Source organism: Alosa pseudoharengus, unplaced genomic scaffold (genome assembly GCF_046254945.1).
Source record: "Alosa pseudoharengus isolate Yale_2024_CS ecotype anadromous, Long Island Sound unplaced genomic scaffold, YU_APseudo_1.1 YU_APseudo_1.1_scf_12, whole genome shotgun sequence".
NCBI classification, from domain to species: domain Eukaryota; kingdom Metazoa; phylum Chordata; class Actinopteri; order Clupeiformes; family Clupeidae; genus Alosa; species Alosa pseudoharengus.
In genome coordinates this window covers 35,899,849-35,927,344 of record NW_027468587.1, presented here as the reverse complement: position 1 = coordinate 35,927,344, position 27,496 = coordinate 35,899,849, and the positions used below count along the sequence as shown (strand labels likewise).

At 45.0% G+C, this 27,496-nt stretch overlaps 1 protein-coding gene across 1 annotated transcript in view; it reads right to left on the bottom strand.

Moving 5' to 3' along the window:
- The window catches only part of ulk4 (unc-51 like kinase 4), an 87,928-nt gene that overhangs the window by 48,065 nt on the left and 12,367 nt on the right, over nt 1-27,496 (bottom strand). Inside the window, exons 12-21 of the mRNA XM_076281124.1 lie at nt 27,268-27,334; nt 26,604-26,711; nt 25,898-25,958; nt 25,552-25,739; nt 22,371-22,417; nt 22,049-22,127; nt 17,302-17,409; nt 14,933-15,016; nt 4,278-4,439; nt 852-1,034 (exon numbers count right to left, since the gene is read on the bottom strand). Coding sequence (XP_076137239.1) covers nt 852-1,034; nt 4,278-4,439; nt 14,933-15,016; nt 17,302-17,409; nt 22,049-22,127; nt 22,371-22,417; nt 25,552-25,739; nt 25,898-25,958; nt 26,604-26,711; nt 27,268-27,334 — 1,087 coding nt within the window. The remainder of the gene's footprint in view (nt 1-851; nt 1,035-4,277; nt 4,440-14,932; nt 15,017-17,301; nt 17,410-22,048; nt 22,128-22,370; nt 22,418-25,551; nt 25,740-25,897; nt 25,959-26,603; nt 26,712-27,267; nt 27,335-27,496) is intronic.

Genomic DNA, 27,496 nt, shown 5'->3' with positions numbered 1-27,496 from the left:
CATTGCGATTAAATATGGCGTTGAGTGAAACTTAATTAATTTCAAAAGCGCACACTTCCTGGCTGAACTGTAATTACATCAACAGTATTCCAAGCTGCATGGCGAGATTGCTGCACTTCCTCACCCAATTAGTCAAGTTGCCTGGTGATTCATTGAAATTTAAATTCTATGCCAGACAATGCATGAATAAACACGTGGTGTTCAGGCCTCCTCTTTGTCAAGGGAATTAAGGCGCAAAAAATATAGTATTTTTTCTTATAATTGGTGCAAAATTGAAGGCTCATAAGTTTCATGCACCGAAAAACTTGTTTTCCTGATTTAAACTGAACATTTGCATGTAAATTAATTCAGGTCAAAGAAAATTACCAATGGTAATCTCTGAGCCTTGACGAGAGCACACAGTACCTTTTAAATCAATTTCAGCCGCCCATTTTCCAAATGATTACCCCTTAAGATAACAAGTGAAACAGAGCTGCAGTATGAAAGAAAGAGGGTTTCCCTGAACGTTCAAACTGATCACCTTTCATTCACATACACATGTTGACATGGATTACAATGGATGCAAAACTTATGCAAATTTGAAAAATGTTTCTCAATGACAAAACCATGAACAGGGAATACATTTGTTTTGTCTTTTAGAACATAATCTATGATGCACTGTACAAATCTAAATGTAGTCTCTAGTGAATGGACAACAAACTACAATTATCTAATCTGTCTTTGGGGCAGTCAAGGTATTTATTTTCAAGTCATCAATGCTCCCTTTGTAAAGCCTCTCTGACTGACAAGTAAGGTGGGCAGAGGGAGGCAAAAAGTGCATGAAATGGAAGACCAAGACTGCTGCTTCTGACCTTGTCCTGGAGAAGGCGCTGGGAGTGGACTCCAGATGCCAAGGTGGCCGCTAGCATGGTCAGCATGTGCTGCTGCACCCGGCTGACCCCGGAGCCCAGACAGCTCAGCAGGGCGGGCAGCCCCACCTTATCAATCACATTCTGGAAGGCAGCAGGCGAGTGACGTGTGATTTTGCACAGGGCCTGGAGGAAGAGGTCAGACACACACCATCAAGCAACATTATCCAGTTAGAGCAGTATCAGTAGGAGTTGAACCAGGGGTCAACATAAGCGATAGCCTGCTATCCTGGGGCAAGTAAAAGAGCATGTCGGGCAAGTTGGCCAGTCACTGCTCTGTAATGTTTTCGCCAGTCACCATCACGAGATAGCTCAGCTCACCTGTGATGCTAGCTGGTTGAAGCTAAGCATGTGAGGCTACTAAAATAAAAAGGGAGCTCATTTCAATGTAATAAATGTCATTATTACAGTTTTGTGAAAAATCGACTTTTCTTTGGCTAGTAAATAAATACAATGGTCCAGTACAAATCTGATGTACTTGCCTCTGAGGGGAAATTGTTACAGTATGTATACCGTCATTTCATGCCTAACAAAGCTTTATGCACTGATTTCTTCAGATATGAAATACATACGGGTGGGCTATTTCTTCATTCTTCTTTCTGATTAAAACTAGTTTCTAATTCAATGGGCTATTGGAATTACTGCATTTGTTATTGTGATTATTATCACAATACAGCGAAATTTGGTTTTAAACAGGTAATTACCTAGTATACCATGACATTTGTATCAAAGATTCTAGACTGCTATGCGCTAAGATCTTAATTTTCAGGAACCCGAAATCGTCAGAGGTCACTAGTATACCGGTGAATAGAGATGAGGGTCACTAGTATACAGGGTTCTAAATTAACTTTTTTGATCACCAGCCAATGTGGCTGGTAACTTTCTAAAGTTACTAGCCAATCAGAATTTCTATTAGCCAATTTTTTTCCGGTGAAAATATGAGAATTATGAGTTTATGAGATGAGTGTCACTGAATGCATTTGGTCATTTTATTAACATTGTTGGCATGAATACATACCACAAAATATACACAGAAAGTGCAAACACTTCATTTCATGTTTGGGATCTCTATCTATCTATTTATCTGTCTATATCCTCATCCCCTGCTTTATTCCTATTCTCGGCCCCATAAGTCTGTCCCAACCACTGCCACATTTAGTTTAATCTTAACTTAATAAAAAGGAGATATCAATTATCATCAACAATGACAAGCCAGCTAGAACCTGCCACTCGATTTCTCTCCCTCTCCTGCGCACTCAGACGCATTCTCAATTAAATGGAGTAGCATAGGGCCTACTGTTTGTTCAAGTTGGATCTTTATAGAGAGGACCCGAAAAGTACAGCTAATATTTATTGGCTAAATGTTGGTCCCTCCTCTGTCTCTTGGTGCCCTACGCACAGTGCGTGATGCGTGTGGTGGTGGTGATAACTGATCAGGCTACCTTTTTAAAACTGAAAATTTTCGCCTACAAGCTCCTCACGTTCAATCTTCAGCTAACTTCATAGACAATAAAATAAACGATCTTGCTGCTTCAGGTTTTGCGGCCTTCGTTACATGACATCAGCCCCCCACAAAGGAAATAGGTAAACACAATGCGTTAACTGCGTTAATATTTCGTAATGCATTATGTATTTGTGTTATGTACATGTGTTAGGTACTTTTTACTTTAATTTAACTCTTTTTACTTTAACTCCCTCCTCTTTCAGTCTATGCTCCCTGCTCTGGCTCCGTTCGTTCTTCTAATTCCTTGTGTTTTCTAGACGCTCCGTTCGTTTCCATGGTCTCTCGCGCTGGTTTCACTGTAAACTGCGTGCAGCCGACGTAGCATTACGGCACAGTGGTCATGGGAAATGTAGGAAGTACTGCCGGGGGATATATGACCGAAAACAGAGCCTTATGTATCATGCATGTAATGCCTCATGCATCACCGGCCAAACTGGCTAGTACGTTTTTATTAACACCCAACAAAACTAATTTTAACCCGCATTTGGCGGGTTGGCGGGTGTTAATTTAGAACCCTGCTAGTATACCAGTGAATAGAGATGAGGGACACTAGTATACCAGTGAATAGAGATGAGGGACACTAGCATAGAGATGAGGGACACTATACCAGTGAATAGAGATGAGGGACGCTAGTATAGAGATTAGGGACACTAGTATACCAGTGAATAGAGATGAGGGACGCTAGTATACCAGTGAATAGAGATGAGGGACGCTAGTATACCAGTGAATAGAGATGAGGGACGCTAGTATAGAGATCAGGGACGCTAGTATACCAGTGAATAGAGATGAGGGACACTAGCATAGAGATGAGGGACACTATACCAGTGAATAGAGATGAGGGACGCTAGTATAGAGATTAGGGACACTAGTATACCAGTGAATAGAGATGAGGGACGCTAGTATACCAGTGAATAGAGATGAGGGACACTAGTATACCAGTGAATAGAGATGAGGGACGCTAGTATACCAGTGAATAGAGATGAGGGACGCTAGTATAGAGATCAGGGACGCTAGTATACCAGTGAATAGAGATGAGGGTCACTAGTATACCAGTGAATAGAGATGAGGGACACTAGTATAGAGATGAGGGATGCTAGTATACCAGTGAATAGAGATGAGGGTCACTAGTATACCAGTGAATAGAGATGAGGGTCACTAGTATACCAGTGAATAGAGATAAGGGACACTAGTATAGAGATGAGGGACACTAGTACCAGTGAATAGAGATGAGGGACACTAGTATACCAGTGAATATAGATGAGGGAAACTACTGTAGTATACCGGTGAATAGAGATGAGGGTCGTTAGTATACCAGTGAATAGAGATGAGGGACACTAGCATAGAGATGAGGGACACTAGTATACCAGTGAATATAGATGAGGGTCACTACTGTAGTATACCAGTGAATAGAGATGAGGGACACTAGTACCAGTGAATAGCGATGAGGGACACTAGTATAGCAGTGAATAGAGATGAGGGTCACTAGTACCAGTGAATAGAGATGAGGGTCACTAGTATAGCAGTGAATAGAGATGAGGGTCACTAGTATAGAGATGAGGGACACTAGTATAGAGATGAGGGACACTAGTACACCAGTGATAGAGATAAGGGACACTAGTATACCAGTGAATAGAGATGAGGGACGCTAGTATACTAGTGAATAGAGATGAGGGACGCTAGTATACCAGTGAATAGAGATGAGGGTCACTAGTATACCAGTGAATAGAGATGAGGGACGCTAGTATACCAGTGAATAGAGATGAGGGTCACTAGTATACCAGTGAATAGAGATAAGGGTCACTACTGTAGTATACCAGTGAATAGAGATGAGGGTCACTAGCAGTGAAAAGAGATGAGGGACTTACAGACACAGCGCTGACCCTCATGGCGTCTACTGTTGAGTGGGTGAAGAGGTACCAAAGAGAGGGGCCGATCTCAGGTGTGATGAAGCCTTGTGCGTAGTGGGACACAGTGCTGCACACGTTCTCCACGATCTTAGCTGCCATGTGATTCACCACCAGCTCCTCCTGCACCACACACACACACATCAATAAACACTTTCTTATTATGCTCAACATTTGCACATTTGCATTGGGCGTTGATGAAGACTTTGCTAATGCATGCTATTTGTTACAGCGATTTTGACAGGTGAACAACTAACCATTTCACTAGTATGTGGTCTACTACATGGGGAGTTATGCTAGCTTGCTAACGTGCTAGTTGGCAGACAGCCAGACACACAGATGATAAACGTTATAACAATGGGGTTATCAGACTGTACATTGCCAATGATGACGTCGACAATGAAAATAATCGCCCTACCACACACAAAATTCGGCCCACCATGTTTTTTTAAGTATAAGTATAAATACTCTTTTGATCCCGTGAGGGAAATTTGGTCTCTGCATTTATCCCAATCCGTGAATTAGTGAAACACACTCAGCACACAGTGAACACACAGTGAGGTGAAGCACACACTAATCCCGATGCAGTGAGCTGCCTGCTACAACAGCGGCGCTCGGGGAGCAGTGAGGGGTTAGGTGCCTTGATCACGGGCACTTCAGCCATTCCTACTGGTCGGGGTTCGAACCGGTAACCCTCCGGTTACAAGTCCGAAGCGCTAACCAGTAGGCCACAGCTGCCCCCTAAATGTTTTCCCCAAATGTGTGTCACCTCATCATGCCATGTTCCTACACGTTGCGCTAAGTCCTTGAGGGTATGTGACTCTCAGGGGAGCTATCCAGTGGGTAGTTCCTAAAACCCTACTGTCCATACTGTTTGCTCTGAAAATGCAACATGCAGGAAGTTGTAATGAATCATTGTATACGGGTTTTGCCCCTTTGTTTGTATCGCTTATAGCTCTTGATGATCAAGACAATGTACTTCTACATCTGTCTGCAGTGTCTGTTGACTGGAAATAAGACTGACACCAACGCTATGACAGGTTTATCAAATATATGAAAGGAAGCACAGACTGATTCTTTCTATTTAATCAAACTGCATTTTATCTTCAGTCTGAGAGAATCTAATCTGATGGCTGTAGGTAAAATCCAATGACAACTAAGCAAACAAAAATCTGTTCTAAACCTATGGCTGACAAAAAAGGGAGTAAAATAAATAAGTACTGCCACAAGGAAATGGATTCATAAAACATGGAGCAGTTAATATATAGGTTTCAGTCACCTATTGTGAAAAAGTGTGAAATGGGTTTTTAAATTATTGAATCAGCCCTGGTCTCCTGATTTCACGCAATTACATCATAAACTTCTATTCCCTACAACCTCAAGCCAATATTGTGCAAATAATTCCCAACCCCACCATGTCACAGGCTTCACCCAGAGCAGAGACTAATTTGGGGAGTTTTTGTCTGCAGGCTGCTGTCCTGGAGCTAGTTTCTCTCTGCCACTGCAGCCAAGAGAAATGAAACATTAAACTGCACTGAGGCAGCTCTAGGAGGATCCTGAGAAGCAGGCTGAATGCCTCGGACATGAGGTGTCTGGAAGGCAAGCTTTTCCAGAAGCCTGGTGCAATTTGGCTGGGTTTCACTGCAATCAGAAGGCACTCGTCTAAGGCGGACACCAAACTCAAGAGGTGAGACACACAACATTTCAACTATTGATGGCGGGTTAAATGTCCTCGCATTACAATTAATTAAATAAAGGTTTCAAAAAAATGGTCGGACCAAGGCACTCTACTTAATATTAAAATAGCTTTAATAAATATGCTAGTTCATCATACAACTCTTAAAAATAATTTGTTGCTCATGAAATAAAGGGATGAGTCTTCATGCACTGGCTACATCTTGTCCTCTTAAAGCAACACCAAAGAGTTTTTTGTACCTTAAAATAATGTTTCCAAAATCGTTTCAGTGGTTCATCAACTCGTAACAGGGTGAACGGCACTTCTGCATTCGCTTCGCGGCCCTCATCGACTATAACCGCACTATGTAAGTTTGCCAGATCGGGTAGCGGATCTGTAGTTCGATGTAATGAGACATAAGAAACTACAAATTTGACTTGCATCTAATGTCGCAATACATCGTACTTTCATAAAATCATGCAACATATTCTCCCTTGTCTGTGGACATTGTTATTTGCAAAGCCGGTGCTGGATAAACAAATAGTGCGTGCGACAGAGGAAAAGTTCTTTGGTGTTGCTTTAACTGCATTATAGTGCATCCATGCGCCACTCTCACTCACGCCTCACACTGGCACAGACACAAGGGACTGGCCCAGCGCAGGATGTATTCTTTACAGTCTATGGGTGTAATACGGACCACACAGAGGAGTGAACAGATTCAAATGAATCTGCTTTTGTTATCTGACGGTTTAATTAAGAGCTTACAGTACAAGTAAGTATAAGTATATATACTCTTTTGATCCCGTGAGGGAAATTTGGTCTCTGCATTTATCCCAATCCGTGAATTAGTGAAACACACACAGCACACAGTGAACACAGTGAGGTGAAGCACACACTAATCCCGGCGCAGTGAGCTGCCTGCATCAACAGCAGCCTACTGGTCGGGATTCGAACCGGCAACTCTCCGGTTACAGGTCCGAAGTGCTAACCAGTAGGCCACGGCTGCCCCACACAAGGCATCAAAATTATCGATAACTCTGGTAATTAATTGATATCATTTCTGCCACACAAGAGTACAGCCATTAGTTGACCACAATGTGTCATCTGTTGATATTCAATTCAGTTACAAGCTAATTGGATGGGTAATATCCAACAGCTGTTTTAGCAACATTGCATTATAACTCACAGAAAGCTAATTTGTACTAGGTCTGTATAGGTAAAATGGTGCCCACTAACCAGAAGAAATTGCATGATGCGTCTGCTAATGTATGTAAACACACACACGCATACACACACACAGTTGAGGGGTGCACTAGACATGGGCTAACACCTAAGCTGAGGAGGAAACGGTGAGATCTGAAAGGTGAGAAGGTGAGAGGGGGAGAGAAAGAGAAATAATGGAGTTGCATGAAGAGCAAGTATTAAGGCAGATAAATAATGAGTGATAGTTTAGTGCCTGTATTTAAGTACCAAAAACAAAAATAAAAAAAATGTGTTCTGGGATGCTACAGGCTCCACAGCAATGAGCTGATCTACAAGGTGCAGCTATCCTGCAGCGCTGTGCTGTGCTGCTCCATTACTGCACGGCCCAAACCCACACACAAACACACGAGCCAACGGCAGCCAATAACAGCAAGAGAGCGCAGGCAGGGGTGAGGACTCCATCCTACAGGGCCCTGTAGTGCTAACTACCCCCCACCTCCCCACCACCCCCAAACACGCGCACACACACACGCACCCCAACACACACACACACACACACACACACACACATGCACACGCACACCCACACACGCACACAAACACACACGCACGCACACACACACACACACACCCCTCCCTCACCATCACATAAACAACACGCTGCCTCGGAGTGGAGATGCCTCCAGGCATGGATGAGCCAGATCTGGCTGTGTGAAAACAAGTAGACTAAGCAGACTTGAGGACCTTGAGCATACGTGGGAATAGCCACAGAGCAGCGGGCTGCACAAGCACCGGTCAAGAGTGAGACAGACCCAGAAGAAAGAGAGTGGTCCCACAGCATAGCGCCAAAGTTTGTGCTGGAGAGATGAGCATTTCAAACTCATGATGCAGGTGGGACAGAATACTTACACTGAGTCAGCTCTTTAAGACACAGCTCTGGAATGGATACAATGTGCAAATGAGGGTTTTCCAGAAGGTTCTCTGAGTGATGATCCAATGAACTTCACCTGGCCAGAGTCTAGAGGCTGCGGCAGGGCATAGGCGCATGCTCAACCAACACAACCAGCAAACATGCCATTAGCTTACAGCACACCGTCTACAGGGATCACAGAGAGGAGATGATGGGCTGCAAACACACAGCAGACAGGCGCATTTGTGGTTGCACAATTACCCAAACACACATCCACACATCAGCACCTTTTGTCCACCAGCATTTCCACACGGCATTTCAGCAGTAGGCGCCCGGCACATGCAACAGGACAGCTATCTAATTGGCTCACAGGGGAGTGCTGTTTGCTCAGCCACTGCACAACACACAAAGCTAAAGCTCTTCTCCACACACATTTGCATGGGAGGGAAGAGAACTTTGCCAAATTAAAAACAACACCTCATTAAATGGGTGTGCATGAAAGCCCCTTTCCAAACACATGCTTTTTTTTTCATTGTGCATTCTGCCATACACATAGTCTGGCCTTATTTCATGAACATTTTCAACTTACACACGGAACACAAATACAAATTACATTTTGTTTACCAGCACATGGAGGAAATGCGAGTAAAATACCCAATTCAACAATAAGGTGGAAGAACGCTAACATCTAGTCCGTTTTACAGACTGTAGCAAATTGGGAGAGGGTGAAGTCTAGCAGGCTTTTTTTTTAACAGCCTCTATTTTAATCCCTTTTTAAGACGTGCGTGCATGCGTCTATGTGCGTATTAGTACGAATCCTAAATGTGTGTGTGTCGTGTGTGTGCGTCACTGTGTGTGCGTGTGTGTGTTTTGAAAGCGTCTCTTGTGGTTTCACCGCTGGCAGTGGATGTGTGAGTGTAATTGTGTCCCTTTGAAGGCCCTGCACACCTGGTCGTGAGTGCGGGGCTGAGTAAATCAGGAGTGGCAGGCGGCTCTTTCATTAGAAACACGCCTCCTGCTCTCATCTGGGCCCCTCACAGCTCAATCAGGCCCGCTTTAATGCAGGCTTCAATGGACTCACAAACACACTACACACACACACACACACACACACACACACACACACACACGGCCCGCCGCTTTGGTCTGCAATGGATTTAGAGTCAGCCCAAGCAGCACTAGGGGACTGGTCGGATGTGTGAGTGCTACATCCAGGCTATTAGCATGAGGTGAGCAAAACACACTGGGAACAACCAAACTCTCAAAGGGAAAGCTGACAGTGACAAGTGTAAAGAAGGGACTACAAAGAGCTGCAGACGTAGCCATGAAGCTGTACAGGGAAAACATTTTAATATGCTTTAATCTGTTTACAAAATAAAAACAGAAAACATGTATTTGATATTCGATTCATCTAGCTTTTAACTACATTTCAAGTGTCTGGCTTATAGGTAGAGTAAGTCTCTCAGATGACTATAGTATTAACATACTCTTCTGAAATGTTAGTTATCCTTATAAGGAGCTACTACTATACTATTACAACCCTGCTATCAATTTGCATGAACCTCACAACTTCCTGTCCATAAACACAAACCACTTGACCCCCATCACACAAACAACAAGAGCTTCTAGTGGCTAGTACCTAATCCTAACCCTCAAGTCAACACAAAGTAAAAAAAGGCTATCAGAATGATCCAAATGTGAAGTGTAAACGTCTCATTGTAAACTCAGAGGTATTACTCCTCACTGTGCCTTGTAGCAGCGCTGCTGCTGCAGCTGGATATTACCATGAGGGGACGAGGGGTCAGCTAGCAGAGGAGGGGATTAGTGGAACAGCTGATGGGGGACACAGGGAGAGAGAGAGAGAGAGAGAGAGAGAGAGAGAGAGAGAGAGGGAGAGGTAGGGAGAGAGAGGATGATGAGGAGGAGAGAAGCCTGATAAATGTTTTATGTACTTGCTTTGTCAGTTATGTGCATGTGTGTGTGTGTGTGAGAGAGAGAGGGAAAGACAGAAGGAGAGAAAGAGAGTGTGTGTGTGTGTTTGTGTTTATACGCCCATAGGCACATGTTTATGTCACTGTTCTTCCCAGCCCTGTACAGAGGTATACCAACCTCAACAGCAGCCCCCCCAACCACCACACACACACACACACACACACACACACACACACACAAACATGGACTCACATACGGATGCGCACTCACACACACGCACACACACACACTCACATACATATACACACACACACACACACACACAAACATGGACTCGCATACAGATGCGCGCTCACACACACGCACACACACACACATGCACACACACTCCTGAAGCCCCTCCTGCTTCTTCTCAGACAAATATTCATGTGAACCCCCCCTCCCCTCTCTCTCCTCCTTCCTGCCCCATCATCTCCACTCCCTCCCCCTCACACACTTCTTTCAGCGCTCTCGTGTGCTGCCCTCTCTGCCACCCTCCCCCCTCCGCTCTTCCGCTCTCTCTCATGCGCTCGCTCTCCTCCTCCCCCTCGCTCTCTCTCCCCCTCTCTCCTCCGCTCCCTTTAGACGCTCCAGCAGTGCTCGGTGTGCTGCTGCTGCTGCTGCCCTCGACATGCAAGCGCCGAGCCCTGACATCTCCCTGTGCGTCTGCTCCTGGCCCGGCTGGCACCAGCTACCGGAGGAGAGGAGAGGGCACAGCCCAGCGCAGGCCAGCGCAGGCCAGCGCAGCATAAACACAGCCCAGCCCGGCTCCCCCTGGCCCTGCGGAGGCTCCTCTCGCTCCTGCCTCCAAGAGGCCCTCAACCAGCAAACAAACTAAAGGTGCCAGCGTGCAGCCTTATCCGCTCATCTGTGCTATTCATATCACAGAACCCAAAGCCCAGGACCAGTGCGGCTCAATGACTTGTGAACTCAAACTCAAACTACTCTGCTTGCCTTCAAAGTGTTTCTCAATTCAGTACTTTCCATTTAGCTTGATTTCATATCTGATGATCATCTTTGGTGGAGTTGCTGTTAATCAGGAAAACGGAGCCATTTGAGACGCGTGATTCCTCTGGGCTAAGAGATGCGATTGAAAAGCAGCACACCCCCCTGCACTCTTTACTGTCAGCACTGTGATGATGTTATGATGATGTGTGTCTCCACTCCGAGCCCTGAGTGGCAGCCCTACACACAACCCACCGTGTCAGCTAATACACACCAGGGCTCCAGGAATGCATTCCTGCTGATGGCATCAGCTCTGCCTGATTACCGAGCTCTGATTAAAGCACAGGTCCCCACTACTGCTGCTCTGCTCTACACACACAAACACACACACACACACACACACACACACACACACACACACACCGACTCAGTGCAGCTAAAAAGAAAGCCAATCAACAAACCTTCTCATTGGGAGAACCACAGAGCACATAGTTTGTACCACACACAGCACACTAATCAACATAACTTAATACAAACAACAAAAAAATACTCATACACAAATACTCATTAACGACCACTTGTGAAAAACCACCACCACCACTTTTTCTCAAATACATGTAAAAACTCATCCAAGTATTCTCACTGTGGACCTAATGACTTCAATATAAATCTAATGCATTAAAAATATTAACACAGGATATGTGATCCTGCACAGTTCTGGATGAGTGGAGAAAAACTTGAAAGTGAAAACATATTAATTATGTTAATTTCCGTGTTTGGGCTATGTTTTTGGTATTTCACTGTATTTGTGGGTCAAATACAATGGGTTTGAGAGAACAAATTCTATTTATTTTTTTTTACTATGATTGCCATGTGTTATATGATTGATGATATAACACCAACTCAATGGCAAGAACCCATGATAATTGAGATGAATTAAGACGTTTAAAGGTTGCCATTTTGTACTACTTTTATACTGAATGTGTATGTGTATTATTGGGGGCCAAGCAGCGAAGCTGCGAAGGCACCCATTGAGTTACTAGCTTTTCCTATTATTACACTTCCGCCATTGGAGTCTATGGCAGAAAGTCTTTTTTGGCAGAAAGTTTCGGGACACTCCACTGACCACTCACACTCATTTACGGACCTCTAAACCCAGCCATCTAGCGCCACCAAAGGGTCAAAATCTGGCCGAAAATTTAACCGCTGGGTCTAAAGTTATGAAATTTGGCACATTGATTCAGCACTGTCCCATCATCACTCTCACCAATTTCCAGAACTCTATGCCCAACACTCTAGCGCCACCAATGGGTCGAACCTGGATTGCATTCACGCATGTGACCATTGAACGGTGCGTCCGATTTTCACATATCAGGCACCGTTGGAATCCCTGGGCCGACCTAAGTTCAATGACCCCTATTACGTCACTTTCCGCCATATTGGACCTCCGCCATATTGGATTTAGTCCAAACTCTAAGAAAAGTTTCAGCGGTCCGAAATTTCATCCGATTTTCACGGAACTTGGCGGAGATGATCTTCTGCCCGAGCCGCACAAAAGATACTTGTCAGATTTTTCAATTTCATTTTTGTTTGCCCGTGACAGCCAATCAAATATGGTGATGAAGCCGCCAAACAGGAAGTGGACTAACATCTCCGTGGTACTTTGAGTTAACATAACAAAACTCGATACCATTAGTCAGGACACTGTCCCAATCACTCACAGCAATTTTTATGCATATACATTGAACAGTCTAGCGCCACCACCAGTTCAATGCTGGACATGCGTTCATGCGCGTGATCCTTGACTCTTTTGTCTGATTTTCACAATTGAGGTAGCATCTGAATCCTTGGACCATCCCGAGTTCATCAACTTCTATCCAGTCACTTTCCGCCATATTGGACCTCCGCCATATTGGATTTAGTCCAAACTCTACGAAAAGTTTCAGCAGTTACAAATTTCATCCGATTTTCACGGAACTTGGCGGAGATGATCTTCTGCCCGAGCTGCACAAACGATACTTGCCAGATTTTTCAATATCAATTTTGTTTGCCCGTGACAGCCAATAAAATACGGTGACGAAGCCGCCAAACAGGAAGTGGACTAACATCTCCGTGACGCTTTGAGTTAACATAACAAAACTCGATACCATTAGTCAGGACACTGTCCCAATCACTCACAGCAATTTTTATGCATATACATTGAACGCTCTGGCGCCACCACCAGTTCAATGCTGAACATGCGTTCATGAGCGTGATCCTTGACTCTTTTGTCTGATTTTCACAATTGAGGTAGCGTCTGAGTCCTTGGACCATCCCGAGTTCATCGACCCCAATCCTATCACTTTCCGCCATATTGGATCTCCGCCATATTGGATTTAATACAAACTCTATGAAAAGTTTCAGCGGTTACAAATTTCATCCGATTTTCAAGGAACTTGGTGGAGATGATCTTCTGACTGAGCCGCACAAACGATACTTGTCAATTTTTTTGAAAAAAAGTTTATTTGCCCGTGATAGCCAATCACACATGGCTATGATGCCACCTAACAGGAAGTGGGCTAACATCTCAACTACGCTTTAATGTATGAAGTCCAAACTTGGTACAGGGACTTGGTATCTGATTGTGGGGACGCACTAGGAAATTGGCATCATTTGGCCTCTATAGGGGGCGCTGCAATACAGGAAGTGAACTCGTATCTCAGCAACGCTTTGATGTATGAAGTCCAAACTTGGTATAGAGACTTGGTACCTGATTGTGGGACGCACTAGGAAATTGGCATTATTTGGCCTCTACAGGGGGCGCTGCAATACAGGAAGTGAGCTTGTATCTCAGCAACACTTTAATGTATGAAGTCCATACTTGGTACAGGGACTTGGTATCTTATTGTGATGACTCAATAGGAAATTGGCATCATTTGGCCTCTATAGGGGGCACTGCAATACAGGAAGTGAGCTTGTATCTCAGCAACGCTTTGATGAATGAAGTCCAAACTTAATACAGAGACAAAGTAGCTGATTGTGAGGACATGCAAGGAAAGTGGTCTCATTTGGCCTCTAGGTGTGCTGTAATACACAAATTGAGTTCACATCTCAGCATTTTTTTGGTGTATGAAGTCCAGGGACATGGTAGCTGATTGTGAGAACGCACAAGGACATTGGTGTAATTTTCGCCTCTAGGGGCACTATAACAAAGTAAATGAGCTTATTTCTCAGCCGTTCTTTATCCAATTGCAATCAAACTTGCTGTGAGTGCTTGCTCATGTCATGGCAACGCCATTCCTGCTATAGCGCACTGCTTGGCCCCCACATTGCTGCTTGCATCTATATTTATTATTGACTTTTTCTGCTTTTGCATTCTCTTTGGATTTGAAAAGAATTCAGCAGATGACATCTGACCACGCTGGTTTGTGTGATCACACTGTGGTTCATCATTGAGTATTCTTCTTCTTGAAAACTCTAAATCCAGCGCTCCTAAAAGTGCACGCATGTGCATGTGTCATGGCTGCTCTATGCACTCTCCTGTCTAATCTTAAATCTATACTGGCCGAGTCCCAGGAGCCGTCCCCTCTCCTGAGCAGCGGACCTCCTCGACTGCTCCTCTCCGAGGGAGCACAGCGATGGCAGAGAGCGGTCAGGAGAGTGAGCCAGCACTGAGGGCTGTGGAGGCGAGGTCACCGGGGCTGCTGCTGTGTGCTGCTGTGTGCTGCTGACGACCGAGAGAGCCTGCTGCTCTCCGCTCCTCTTCTCTCCTCTCGCCCCCTCCACTCATGGCTGCCAAACAATGCCTGGAGGGGCTGGGGGGATCATTACCGCGCAGACCCCCACCTCACACACACACAGACATACACACACACACACACACACACACACACACACACACACACACACAGGAGGACAGCGTGGCAGTCTTACCCCTTCCCGAAGGCACCTCATTAACACCGTGTAGGCAGCAGCAGGAACGACCCACAATCCTCCTGGGTGCTCTTTTTTCTCCTCCTGCAGGGAGACAGAGAGAGCAGAGGCAAGAAAGAGAGAGAGAGAGAGAGAGAGAGAGAGAGAGAGAGAGCAGAGGCAAGAGAGAGAGAGAGATAGAGAGCAGAGGCAAGAGAGAGAGAGAGATAGAGAGAGAGATAGAGAGAGAGAGATAGAGAGTGATAGACAGAGAGAGAGAGAGGCAGAGGTAAGATGCTAGGCAAGGCAAGCACTCGCACAGTGACTCATTAGGAGAACAATTAGGGGCAACCCAAAGCACAAGTCCCCATAATTAGGCTAAACAAACAAACTGGGTGCGCTGGTAAATAAGCTCCTGTGCTCGCTCCCAGCACAGGTATGGAAGATGCCTCTGCTCAACACCAACCAATTAGGAAGCTAGTTGTGGTGGAGGTGGGGTGTGCAACATGAGCTTGTCTCCACCATCTGAGCTCCACAACTCGACATGCAAGCAGGCATCCCAACACCGAGGTCTGCGTGGCTCTCAAGGTCTGCTCTCCTACTCAGCTGGCTTATTTTGTACACTGCTCATGAGCATCACCCACACCGCGTGCCCAGTCCATTATTATTCATTTGCTGAATAATGTACAAGTGTGTTTTCTCCATCCCCCACATGCTTGATGCAGTAGCTATTAGGGAGGAGGAAAGTGTTGCTTTTCCAGGGTGGAGAGGGCAGAAAGTGGCCTGTCCAGCAGTGATGGACAGAAGAGCTGCTACAGCGTCTGGAAGCAAAAGCACTGTGTGAGCTGCACTGGCATAGGACCAATCTCAACAATGTTCCTGGGTGTTGGGATAACACTAACCAGAGACAGGGCTCCAAACCAGACCGGTGATGAGCAGTTAAATAGGTTTTTTCAGCTCAGCTACCTCGGACTCATTTTAGCTGTGATTATGCTCTTGAACAGAGCCTATATTTTCTACAAAGAATTAATTAGGCAAAGCTACCTACACACTGTACACAGCCAGGATATATTCCAAACACAAGCCCACGCAAAATGTGCTGCTAATCAGTTTAATAAAACTGATGTTCATGACTTGACTACCCAGACTCAAAGGCCTTGCTGATTTTCAACAACACACAAAACACACAAAATTATTTGATGTTGTCCTCCTCCATGATGGATTTTAACCACAATTCTATTGTACAGTTTTACATTCACAAAAGTTTTACTAAGGCCCATACACAAAACTAACATAAGATTCTGTGATCAATTCTATGACCTCCACATTTGGTTGTATGTTCCACTTGTTGCTTAGGACAAAGCCTGGATATGAAGTAGCTTGTGGCAGAAATAAACATTACAGCTTCCTCAACTACGCTCACAGAGACATATATTGGGCCTAAGCCGTATGTGGCATTGCAGAGAGATGGGGCATTTTGTAGCATTGGGTCATCACTAATGTGGACGTCATGGTGGTAATGTTTTTGTGCCAGTGTTCCTATGGCCATCAGCATATTTGCTCTTTCCTGTGGTAAGGCAATATCATGCTTAAATGTGGCTGAAAGTTCACTTCAGAGCTTCTCCAACACACAAAGAGAAAGGAGAAGTGAAGCTTTCATCGACAGCCTCCAAATTCAATAAAAGTGATTGTGTACGCCTTCAATGCCTGACCTTCAGTCCGTCACAGCTATACTCTAGCTTTGATGGGATTTTCTGGGACATGGGATGAATCAGGTGTGGCAATGTCTATTTAAATGCGTTATCTTGCATGGCGCAGGGCTGGACAGAGAGGCAGAGCGATGCGAGGGCTTTCATGCTGGAGATAGCAGGCTGAGTTGGACCCCCGCAGGGACTCACACATGGGCTGTGTGGCCAGAGCAAAACAAAAGCAGCTAAACAATAACAGAGCATGAGCGTAACAAAAACCAACCCGTGGCCTGGGCGATAAAGCTAATGAGCTCTCGGGAGTGCCTTTCTGTGAGCACAGATGCATGGAGGAGCAGGGAGAATGGATGGTCAGTCAGACCTGCGTCTAGGAGAAAGAAGTCAAGGACGACACTTTCTTTGTGATGAAGCTCTGCAGAACGGCCTGGTGAGGCAGTCAAAATATGATGCAGGTTACAACTTGACACCCATCAAACAAGCCTATCCAGTGACAGATATATTAATAAGTCAGCAGCAATCTGAAATCTGCAGCAAGCATTTTATAAAATTATGTGAGTAAATTCTGTACGCAGAGTGTACATATTAGTATCAGTAAGTAGGTGAGGAAGGTAGGGAGGCGAAGAGAGCTAGAAATGACTGAGAAAAAGAGTCTGGGTTTGCAGAAGGGGTAGTGTATTATTCTACCTGACAAGCAATCAGATGCAACAGCTCCCCTAGTGGTGGCAGAAGGCACTGCTTCAGTTTGCTGTTCCTGAAGTTCTCTCGCAGCAGCTCTGTGAACATTGCCACGGCCTGTAAAACAGAAACACACACACATGTAATCATGTAAGCATACAGACACACACACACACACACACTCTCTCTCTCTCTCTCTGTCTCTCTTTCTCCCACACACACACACACACACAATCTTTCTCTCTTTCTTTCTCTCTCACACACACACACACACACACACACACTCTCTCTCTTTCTCTCTCTCTCTCACACACACACACACACACACACCCCTTTACATTATTACTGAACAAGTACACATTTGAAATCGTTCGCTGCTGATTGTTAGCTTAGGCAGAATGTGCTAGCTGCACGGCTCCATGGAAGACTGCTGGGAGCTGCAGCAGAGATTTGAGTGAGTGCTTTCTGCCTGCTCCATGACAAAGCTATCATTATCACCTTTTTAAAAAGCATTCACAATGACACAATCTGACACCAATGTAACCTTTTTCAGTCTCTCTCCCACACACACACACACACACACACACACACACACACACACACAAACACATCCCTGTCATTAGTATCTGATGACTGGTAAGCTAGGCACATCGATGTGTGTGTGTGTGTGGCTCACTGCGGCAGCTCTCTCAGCAGGGGGCTATGCTAATAGGCATGTCTCTGTTTCGCTCGCTCTTTTCACACACTTTCTCCCCCTCTCCCCTTCCCATCCCCTCCCACTAAACACAAGGCTTCCCTTCGCTCACGCTAAAGCATCATAAATGATGAGTTTGCAGGGAACAGATGTTTGCGGCCCATGTTTGATGTGTTTTGGCAGGAGAGAGACTCGCCGAGCGAGAGGACGCCTCGCATGCAGAGATGGGGAGATGCACTGCTGAGGACCAGAGCCACGGCGCCACTTCCACACCACTCCACACATCCGCCAGTGCACTGCACAGCCTCACACCCAAATCAATACAACCCATACTCAGTCTGCCACAGAGACCATGCAAAAGAAAAGAGCTGTGAACTAATAAATAGCAGTCTGATATGGACACGATATTTCAAAGGGAAGAATACAATTTGGATAATGAAGCCTAGTCTTGTGAGTTTGCTGGCGTTTGACAGTGATTGTCTACTTATGAGATTGCAGACCAACATGTCAGACTGCCCAAAGAGACGGGACCATATCCTGGGATCAGTAATGGCAAGCAGTGATAGCCGGCAAGAGCGGAGGGCAAATAGGACATGCTGCAGGAGAACTGGCCAGGGCTGCGTTAACTAAAGAGGCAGGATGGAACAACCCCTAATGATCTCCCAGGGTGGTGCCAAGTGCAGCCAATAAGGATAGTAATCAAGTCCCTTGATTAGTCATGAATATGGAGTCAATGTCACAGGACAGCACTACATTCAGTTTGTATTACACCTGCTGGGTTATCCGTCTCATCCCATTTGTTTCAGAATCCAGGAAGAGACACAAAAAAAGTTGTTGTAGAATGCAGGGTCACAACTAGGGTTTATTATAAATAACCAGATTTGAGTTTTTTTTTACTACAGAGGTTAAATCCTACTTTACACTAGTGTATTATAAGAAAACATAGTTGCTCTAAAGGGGATATGTGCTATGCTTTATTAGCTACTGCATTGTTAGCATTCTAGCTTGATTCAGTTTGATTGCTACTTTCATTTGAAGGAAAGTCTTTCATGAACATTGGGTTGCGAATGTAGCATTACCAATTCAGGATTTGACAAAGGAAAACCTATCACATGGGGAAACCCTGTGAGGCATAGGTGTTCCATGTATTCATAATGGGAGGTAGATTCTACTAAAAAGGTCAAATTGTACAGAGTTCACATCCACAACTACAGCACCGCTTTCAAAAATCAGAGATTCTTCACAGTAACAGCAGGCAAAGTAATAAGACCACTACAGTACATTCTAAATGGCCTCCACAGAATGGCCTGGCCATGTAGTGTTGTTACAGAGAGAGAGAGAGAGTACAGCAGGCCTTCTGCTTATGGGGTGAGTCACGGGTGAATGACAGAGAGATATAAGACAAAGCCTGCAGCTGAAGGCAAGAGGAGAGATCAGAGCTTCTCTTCCCACCAGCCTTAGCCAATATCTTTACATTCCCTTTCAAAATCTCCCTCTCATCATGATCCAGTCCTGCAATGTTTGTTGTCAGTTTAGTATCCAAACTTATGGTATGTTCAAAAGACGTCTAGATTTGCAGATGATTTGATGCTGTGTACAAATATTTGTGTGTGGGTGTTGATACCCAGGCTGGCACGCATTTTTAATGAGCAGTTGAAGCTTCAAAAATGTTACTGAAATTAAAACTATGATATCAAGTAGCTTTGAATATTTTTTCCCCTTTTTTAATCTCACTCTTGGCTTTTGCTACAGCAGAGTGCATGAAGCAGTATGTGCTTGGGCAGGGTGCCCTGGCCAAGGCCTGTGAGAATATGCAGGATCAGCGTGGCTATGATGCTGAGCTGACCCCGACCCTGACCCTGTGAGGGCAGGCCATCCTCTGCCCCGACAGACCTCACCCGGCCTCTGTGGTTCAGTAGCACACGCACACGGACCTCTCAGTGAATGGCTGCGGTAGATACTACTCTGATGGCCAGGCCTTTCATGGTGTAAGAGGTACAACTATCTAAAATAACCCCCCCGTTCTCTGAGGCAGGCTTTCTACTTCTGACTGCACATTTAGAGCTTCCCTATCATGGATGAAGACAAGATGGTTTTCTGCTTTGTTATAGTATTTGGAATGTCAGTGGATTGTTTTAGTTGTCCCACTCCTTGAAGAGAAATACAGCTGCATTTGTGAGTCTGGGCTGGTGACTGGATAGTATGTGTGTGGTGTGTGGGAGAGAGAGAGAGAGAGAGAGAGAGAGAGAGAGAGAGAGAGAGAGAGAGTGTGAGTGAGTGAGTGAGTGAGTGAGTGAGTGTGTGTGTGTGTGTGTGTGTGTGTGTGTGTCTGAGTGTGTGTGTGTGTGTGTGTCTGACTAGTACGGGGCTGCCTCAGTCAGGAGGACAATCCATTTAATACTTCATTAGAGTCCCACTCAAATCAGTCATGGGAGACACAAGAGAATGAGGATTATATGGAGCGAGAGCGGCTGAAAGAAGGAGGAGAGAACTTTTCTCTTCACTACCTGTAATTCCCATCTCCCCATCTGAAGCCCCTGGGTGACAGGGACTATTTATAGCTGCTTACTGTTGTTGCCATGACAGTGAATTAGGCTGACATCTCCTCCAGCTGCTGTTCTAGGTGGAAGATGAAAGTCTGGCTGCACATCAGGGCTTAAGATGGGGCTCCCACTCAGAAGCCGCACGCTAACCTGAACTCAGCGCTGGGCTCATCACAATGCTCTTCTGTTCTCTACTCTCCGGCTCTTCTGTCCATTGGGCCCGACACAGCCTCAGCCGTCTGCACAGGCCGTCGCAATCATACAGTCACACCCAGAAAGAGCTCGGGCTATTGTCCTCTAACGTGCTCTGGCAAAAAAAAAAACAGACATTGGGAGCCGTCCATCTCCCGCGTACAGCAAAATGGCCGTCGACAGCCGAAGCAAAGGCAAGGCGAGGCCGAAAAGAAATAAAAATGTCTTTTCAGGAAGCGTCGGTTTCCTTGGACTGGACAAAGACAGACCGCGCGACAAAAATCGGCATGATAAGAGGCAGAGCGCTGAGCGGCGGACCCCCGCCGAGACCAAGCACACTAAAATCCTGCGCTTCTCTCCCCCACTTCTAAGCCATATGTCCACAGCACTTATAGCAGCGCAGCAGAAAACATGTCACAAGTGACAGGCGGAGGAAGAGACGAGTGAAGGTAAAGAGAGAGAGAGAGAGAAAGAGAGAGAGAGAAAGCAGCTATTGTGCCATGGAGAAGGCAGAGAGAGAAGGGAGACAAACAGCCAGCGTCGACGCGTCACCGGCCGCCATTTTATTTTTCGTAGAGACTTGTCTCCTCTTTCTCCCTCCTGTCGGGCAGCTTTTCATTTTCACAACAGAGAGGAGAAGGGTAAGCGGCTACTGTGCCGGCAAGCCCCATGTAAGCCGTGGATCAAGGTCGGAGGCGCCGGATCCCCACATCAAATAGTATCCTGTTTTTTGAAAATGATTAACCACAATGGCTGCGCTCAGCTCTTTGATGATTTGTGAATGCTGTGGTAAGCGTGTTTGGGCAGGAGAGGCTTGTAGCTCGCTCTTTAGGAGCCGCTGCTTCTTTAGAAGAAGCAGGTACCGCGTTCATGCCAATACTGGATTTCATTAGTGCCAAAGTCTGGGTTTAACAAAATTCATTTTTTAAGGTTTCTATAGGGAGTCTAGTGCCCACCTGAGAAAGTGCTATAGTGGCATCTAGTGGCACGGATGGCGTCTCTTCAACAACCACCTCTGAACATCAATTGTGTACATCTCACCAAGGGTGTCCAAAACCCCTACTCCTCCAGGTGCACAACTCCCCTGCATGGTCCCACTACATTATACAGCCATGACGAGAGACACTGCACAGACGCAAGATCAGACACATCACGTGTGGGAGGCAGTGAGTCTGAACCTTGTGTGGAGTGGGAATGAGTGGGAGTGCGTGTGAGTCTGATGGGGGTAGTGAACAACTGCAGTTAAACAAATGAGAGGAACTGAGTGTGTGTGATTGGATGTGTCAGAGTTTGCATCTGTTGTACCACATGGTAAATGGACACTGACCTCTGATATGGCCGTGTCTTCATTGAGCTCTGTGCAGTGTAGAGCCAGCAGACCTTGCAATCGCATCACTTTGGTCTTCCTGTAATACACACACACACACACACACACACACACACACCTCAGAATTCCTCCACCAGAATACCTAATGTTATATGACATAAATAGTGCAATGGCAAACAGCCCAGTGTTGTTTCTTACACATGCATAGTTAATCTATGAGATGCTATTGATGAGCATGACCTCTCATGGTGTTGCAGATCTAGGCCTCCTCTCAGAGCCCCTCTACTCACAGTGCAGACAGGAGGGAAAGCATCATACTCACACATCCCAGTTTGGGGCCACACGCAGCTGCTGGGTCAACACTGGGAACTGCCAGAGAGAAGCGGAGTGAACTAGTTTATTACTGGCAAAGGGACGCCGTTTCTACATCATTTGGAAGCATTTCTAAAAGCATCACAACTATACTGTATACCAGGAAGAAAACATGCAAAAATGTACGTATTTTTTTTTGTGTGATTGACATGAACAGATTATTTAAAATACACAATTATTCCTGATTCTAATCCTAAATTGAAACTAAATTGATTACTATTTAAAACACACAGGCTATTAGTATCTCATAGGTTCTTTACATACTGTTTCTTTACATCAAACACTTCATCCATGTTGTTTATAATACCTCTGCACCAGAAAATAAATAAATTAATACAAACAATAATATATAAATATACATATATTGCCTCCCATTCATGCACAAATATACTAAGAAACAGCCCTATACAAAATGGCTATGTTATTGTTGATATTGTTGATAGCTCCTTCATATTGCCAACTTGAATTCTATATTTATGAAGTATATCAATTTGTAATATTTTCAAACACATCTGATGAATAATTTTGCTATTAGATACACACAGTACATGTACATATCTCACCAGGGGCTCATCAAAACACACAACACTACAGAAGCAGCAGTATCACTGCAGTGCCACCTGCTGGTCACCTGCAGTTCCACAGCCATGCCTAACAAACAATAACCAAAATACACTATCATAGCAGCGTTTCTCAAACTATGGTCCGCGGACCGGAGACTGCTGGTCCGCGGAGCCGTGGAGTGAAATTAGGCCCGGTGCTTCGTGTGATAATTTGCTGCGCAATTGATCAAGGAACCGCGGACTGACAGAAAAAGAAAACAAACGTTTCTGCATTCAGGAGGAAATACTTGCTAATTCGATGTCATTAGACATAGAGCCGTACAATTAAGTAGTGGTATGAGCGTTCATTCAATGCATGTGTGCGCGCGACAGAAACCGAAACTACCCGATAACGTTGGTAGTAAAGCTCCGCTTCAACCTGTCGGAAGGCTGTTTATTTATTTAACGGCATTTAATAGAACTACGTGGATTCTTGCAATTTCCATATAAACAGAGCAGAGACTGTATAATACACTGTCTAGCATTGAGTAGGCCTCTGAGTATAGTCAAATTTGAATATAAAGTGGCCAAAAGATATTGTAGCCTTATTAGTCTTCCTATTAAAGATCTCCAGAGATTTACGCTTATCTGCTCCGCCGTTTACCATTGAAGGTTCTACAATTCTATGTTGAATTCAATGAACCCAGATATTCTTTATTTGCCTGCCAGTGTATGATGCATTGCTTACACGAGGGAAACATTCCAAAACAATAGCACCCATATAGTTGCTGTTGTTTTGAGAAGTATTTCTCATGCTAGCATCATGCAACCATGCAAAAGCAATTAACTTAACTATTATAATTATTATATCTTACATTAGTAAAGCAGTCCTCTGATGTGCATGTTTTCACAAACGTTTTGTGAACAATGTTAGCACTTTAAACATTGACTGCTTTGAAGTGAAAGTGCATGTATAACAATATAGCATAATAATAACTGTGATATGATGATAATCTATGATGATAAACTATGATAATCATCATGATAATTTGATGTGTATGTGTGTGTGTGTGTGGGGGGGGGGGGTACGTGTATGTGGGCCCTATGACCCCAAAGTCTGCCATGACCGGGCCTCAGGTCAAAGAAGTTTGAGAAAGGCTGTATAGACCTCTTAGTTAAACTGTGCATTACCAGCTACAGGTAATCATAAGGGCATCTACTGACTGGACATAACACTCAACCTGGAGGACTTTGGACATACAGAAAACTACAACATCCAGAGGCCATAGAGAGGAGGGGAACAGTAAACTATAGTAAACTCCAAACTGAGAAAACCCAATACAGAAAACATTAAGACCTGTGTATGCTGGCCCTAATACTCTGCTTATACTACGGCAGAGTATTAGGGCCACATTAAGGAGAACAAGATTTTTTTTATGTCTGATTTTTATCATGAAAATATTATAATTTCATATTTATAATATAATATAATAATTATATGTTCAAAAATTATATTATGATTTAAATAATAAAGTTGAAATGTTGAGAATAAAGTCTAATCAGTTAAGTTGAAATACTTCTTATTCTTCACATTTTGACTGAATTCTTAAAATCTTCACTTTCTACTCAATATTTCAATATTACTCTTCAAATACAAACGAAAAAAGGTAAATAATTTTCTCTCCTTAAGGTGACCTTGTAACTCTGTCGTGCTACACTACCCACCCCGATCTGAAATGTATTCGCTTCACCGGTAGAAAGATCTCAGCCCATTCCTCTATGCGTCCAGCAGCAGTATGTGGCGGCTGATACGATATCCTGCCGTGTGATTACAGTTTCACATCAAAGGTCAGCGGGAGGAAGAGGAAAAACAAAGATTGTTTTCCAAGCTGTGGCTATTGGCTTCCTGGGCCCGCCTATTAGCCCATTGTTACTGTGCTTCCCTCTCAACAGAGCCAGTCGGAGCGTGACATGCCAGTCTCAGTCTTACTGTGCTTCCCTCTCAACAGAGCCAGTCGGAGCGTGCCAGCCAGCCACCACCCTGGCACTGCCCACTCCACCCTCCGCTGGACACCACGTCCTGATGATTGACCCAGAGAGTATAGCCACTGGCCACAGAGCGCAAGGCAGGGAAGGGCAGTCAACAAGATGCCTTAGTCAGTTCAGAGACCATTCCCTTTGAAACCCATGTGTCCGATGCATAATTGATAAATTGAAAACAATTCATAATGCATCATAAAGCCGCTTTTTATTGAAGCGTGACAGCTGGCCATGAGATTTTTTCCCCTCTCCTCTTGGCCGTACAGTATCATAATGAATCATTAATGTTTCATATATCGTAGATGCATGAATAATGTATGGGGCACATGAGCCTCCAACTCAACAGATGTTATTTTCGCACCGCCAAGAGGACAAGGTTCCACTCTGCACTACGTGTGTGTGTGTGTGTGTGTGTGTTTATGGGGGCTTTAGGCCATGGAGGTTGTATTGCAACAGCAAACCCCTAAGCATGTGAATGCCTCATGCTTTTGTATGTGTGGGCATGAATGTGTGTGTGTGTGTGTGTGTGTGTTGCAAGCTCTACTGTACCAGGGAGGAGTTGATGAGGCGGGTGGTGAGGGTGCGGTTGCCGGGGGTGATGCAGCACAGGTAGCTGAGTAGGTTGAGTTTGGCGCGCGGCGTGGAGCCCTTGGTGCTGTCGGTCACCTCCAGGGCAGCGCTTAGCTGCTGCAGAAACGCAGACCACTCCTCCGGGCTCAGCGACACCAGCCTCTCAGCTGCAGCACAACACTGACGGTCAGCTCAGCATGGGCACGGGACAGGCTCTATGAGTATGCATCTACATGTGTGTACAGGCACTTTATGCATTTGTTTATTTGGATGAGTAGTTTTGTTAGTTTTACGATGTGAGTTTATGTGTGATGGGTGGGTATACCTGAGTACGCTGGAACACAGAGTGTCTTTGAGTCAAATCGTAGAGGAGCACTCTTCATAATCTGTTCATTCACAAAGATGTTAAAAATGTGACTACTTTGCCCAAATTTAGATCTAGGGTTAGGCTGTATATTTTGCGCTATTACAAAGTCTTGTCACAACAGCTAGACTACCATATTTTGTAGACAACTACTAAACATAAACAAGTTCAGTCATGTAAAAACATGTCGTGCATCATCAAGTGTGCATGCACAAAACATCCACACCAGCACAGTTATAAAACAACTACTAGAATTATAATAAAAGCTGAATTGCATTCCAGTTCCCTACAACATTTAGTTCCATGTCAAAGATGCCTGTGATTATTTTTGTTCTAGATCCTATCACTAGTATGTGCTTGTTTGTTGACCAAAATATTTACTGGTATCCACAGTGATAAGCATCCACAGATACCATAGCACAGTAAGAGAATGGAATTCAATCTAAAATTCTAAAATGTTACTCTTCCTTGGAACTGTAATTTAGGCCTCCTGAAATAACTAACAAAATAAAATAAATATTGCAAATAGGTGTAATTCAGGTAATAATGCATTCATGTGTATGGTACAGTGCACTAGTACTTCCAGTGCTAGAACATGCTATGTGCTTGTTTATGGCACTGATCAGTAAAGCATTTTTGGCTGGCAGGGGTCTTCAGAACGGCTCACCTTTGGATTATCCATGATAGGTGTGACTGCCAGGTCAGCGTCCGTGTACAACAGCTCCTTAATGTAGGACATGATGTCAGTCTGGCCATCCACCAGTTCATCGTCTCCCTGGACAAGAGTGGACACAGGTATCAGTGCATGTAATTAACCTTTTACTCAGAATGAAGCTTGATTAAGTATTACACTGCTAACAACATAAGCCGTGCTTCAGTCCTGGTGGCCATCCAGGAATTCCAGGCAGTTCCTGTACTATACAGTAGATGGCGCCTTATCCTTAACAAGACAACTCTGCCCAACTGTGAACTGGGCAAACTCTGGCACATTCCAGACCGCTGAGGTACTGTACTGCCCACAGACCGACTGCACATTGCCCGACTGATAACAACTGACAGTACAAGAGATGCTGGCAGAGCCGAGTCAGATTCAGTGACAATCCTCAGACAGCATAAATGTATGGACTGCAGTTGTGTTTACACTGGCTCGCTGCCTGATGAGACCTTTGTTAGGCCCATCTCATGATTAGCGATGACAGACTGGCTCCCTGAACTGACCACAGGCTCCCCCAGCACAAGGAGGCTTTTCAGAATGCATGGCAGAGCTGGAGTGTCCGAGGTCTGGCAGCGTGAGGCGCCTGTGTGGCAGTGTGGCGGCCGGCAGGACTCACTCTGCTCGCGGGCGTCTCGCTCTCCGGCTCTCTGGCAGCACTGCTTGTTCTCGGGGTCGCGCGGGAGCTTGGGGGGGGGGGAATCAGATAAAAACAGCCGGGTTCACTCGTGTTGTTCCTGATACAGTCTGTGTGGCGTGTGCCACTGGAAACAAGCCCTGGCCCAGCTAAGCAACAGACATGAATACAAGTACATAATGACCAGAGTTTACTGGACGCTCTTTACACA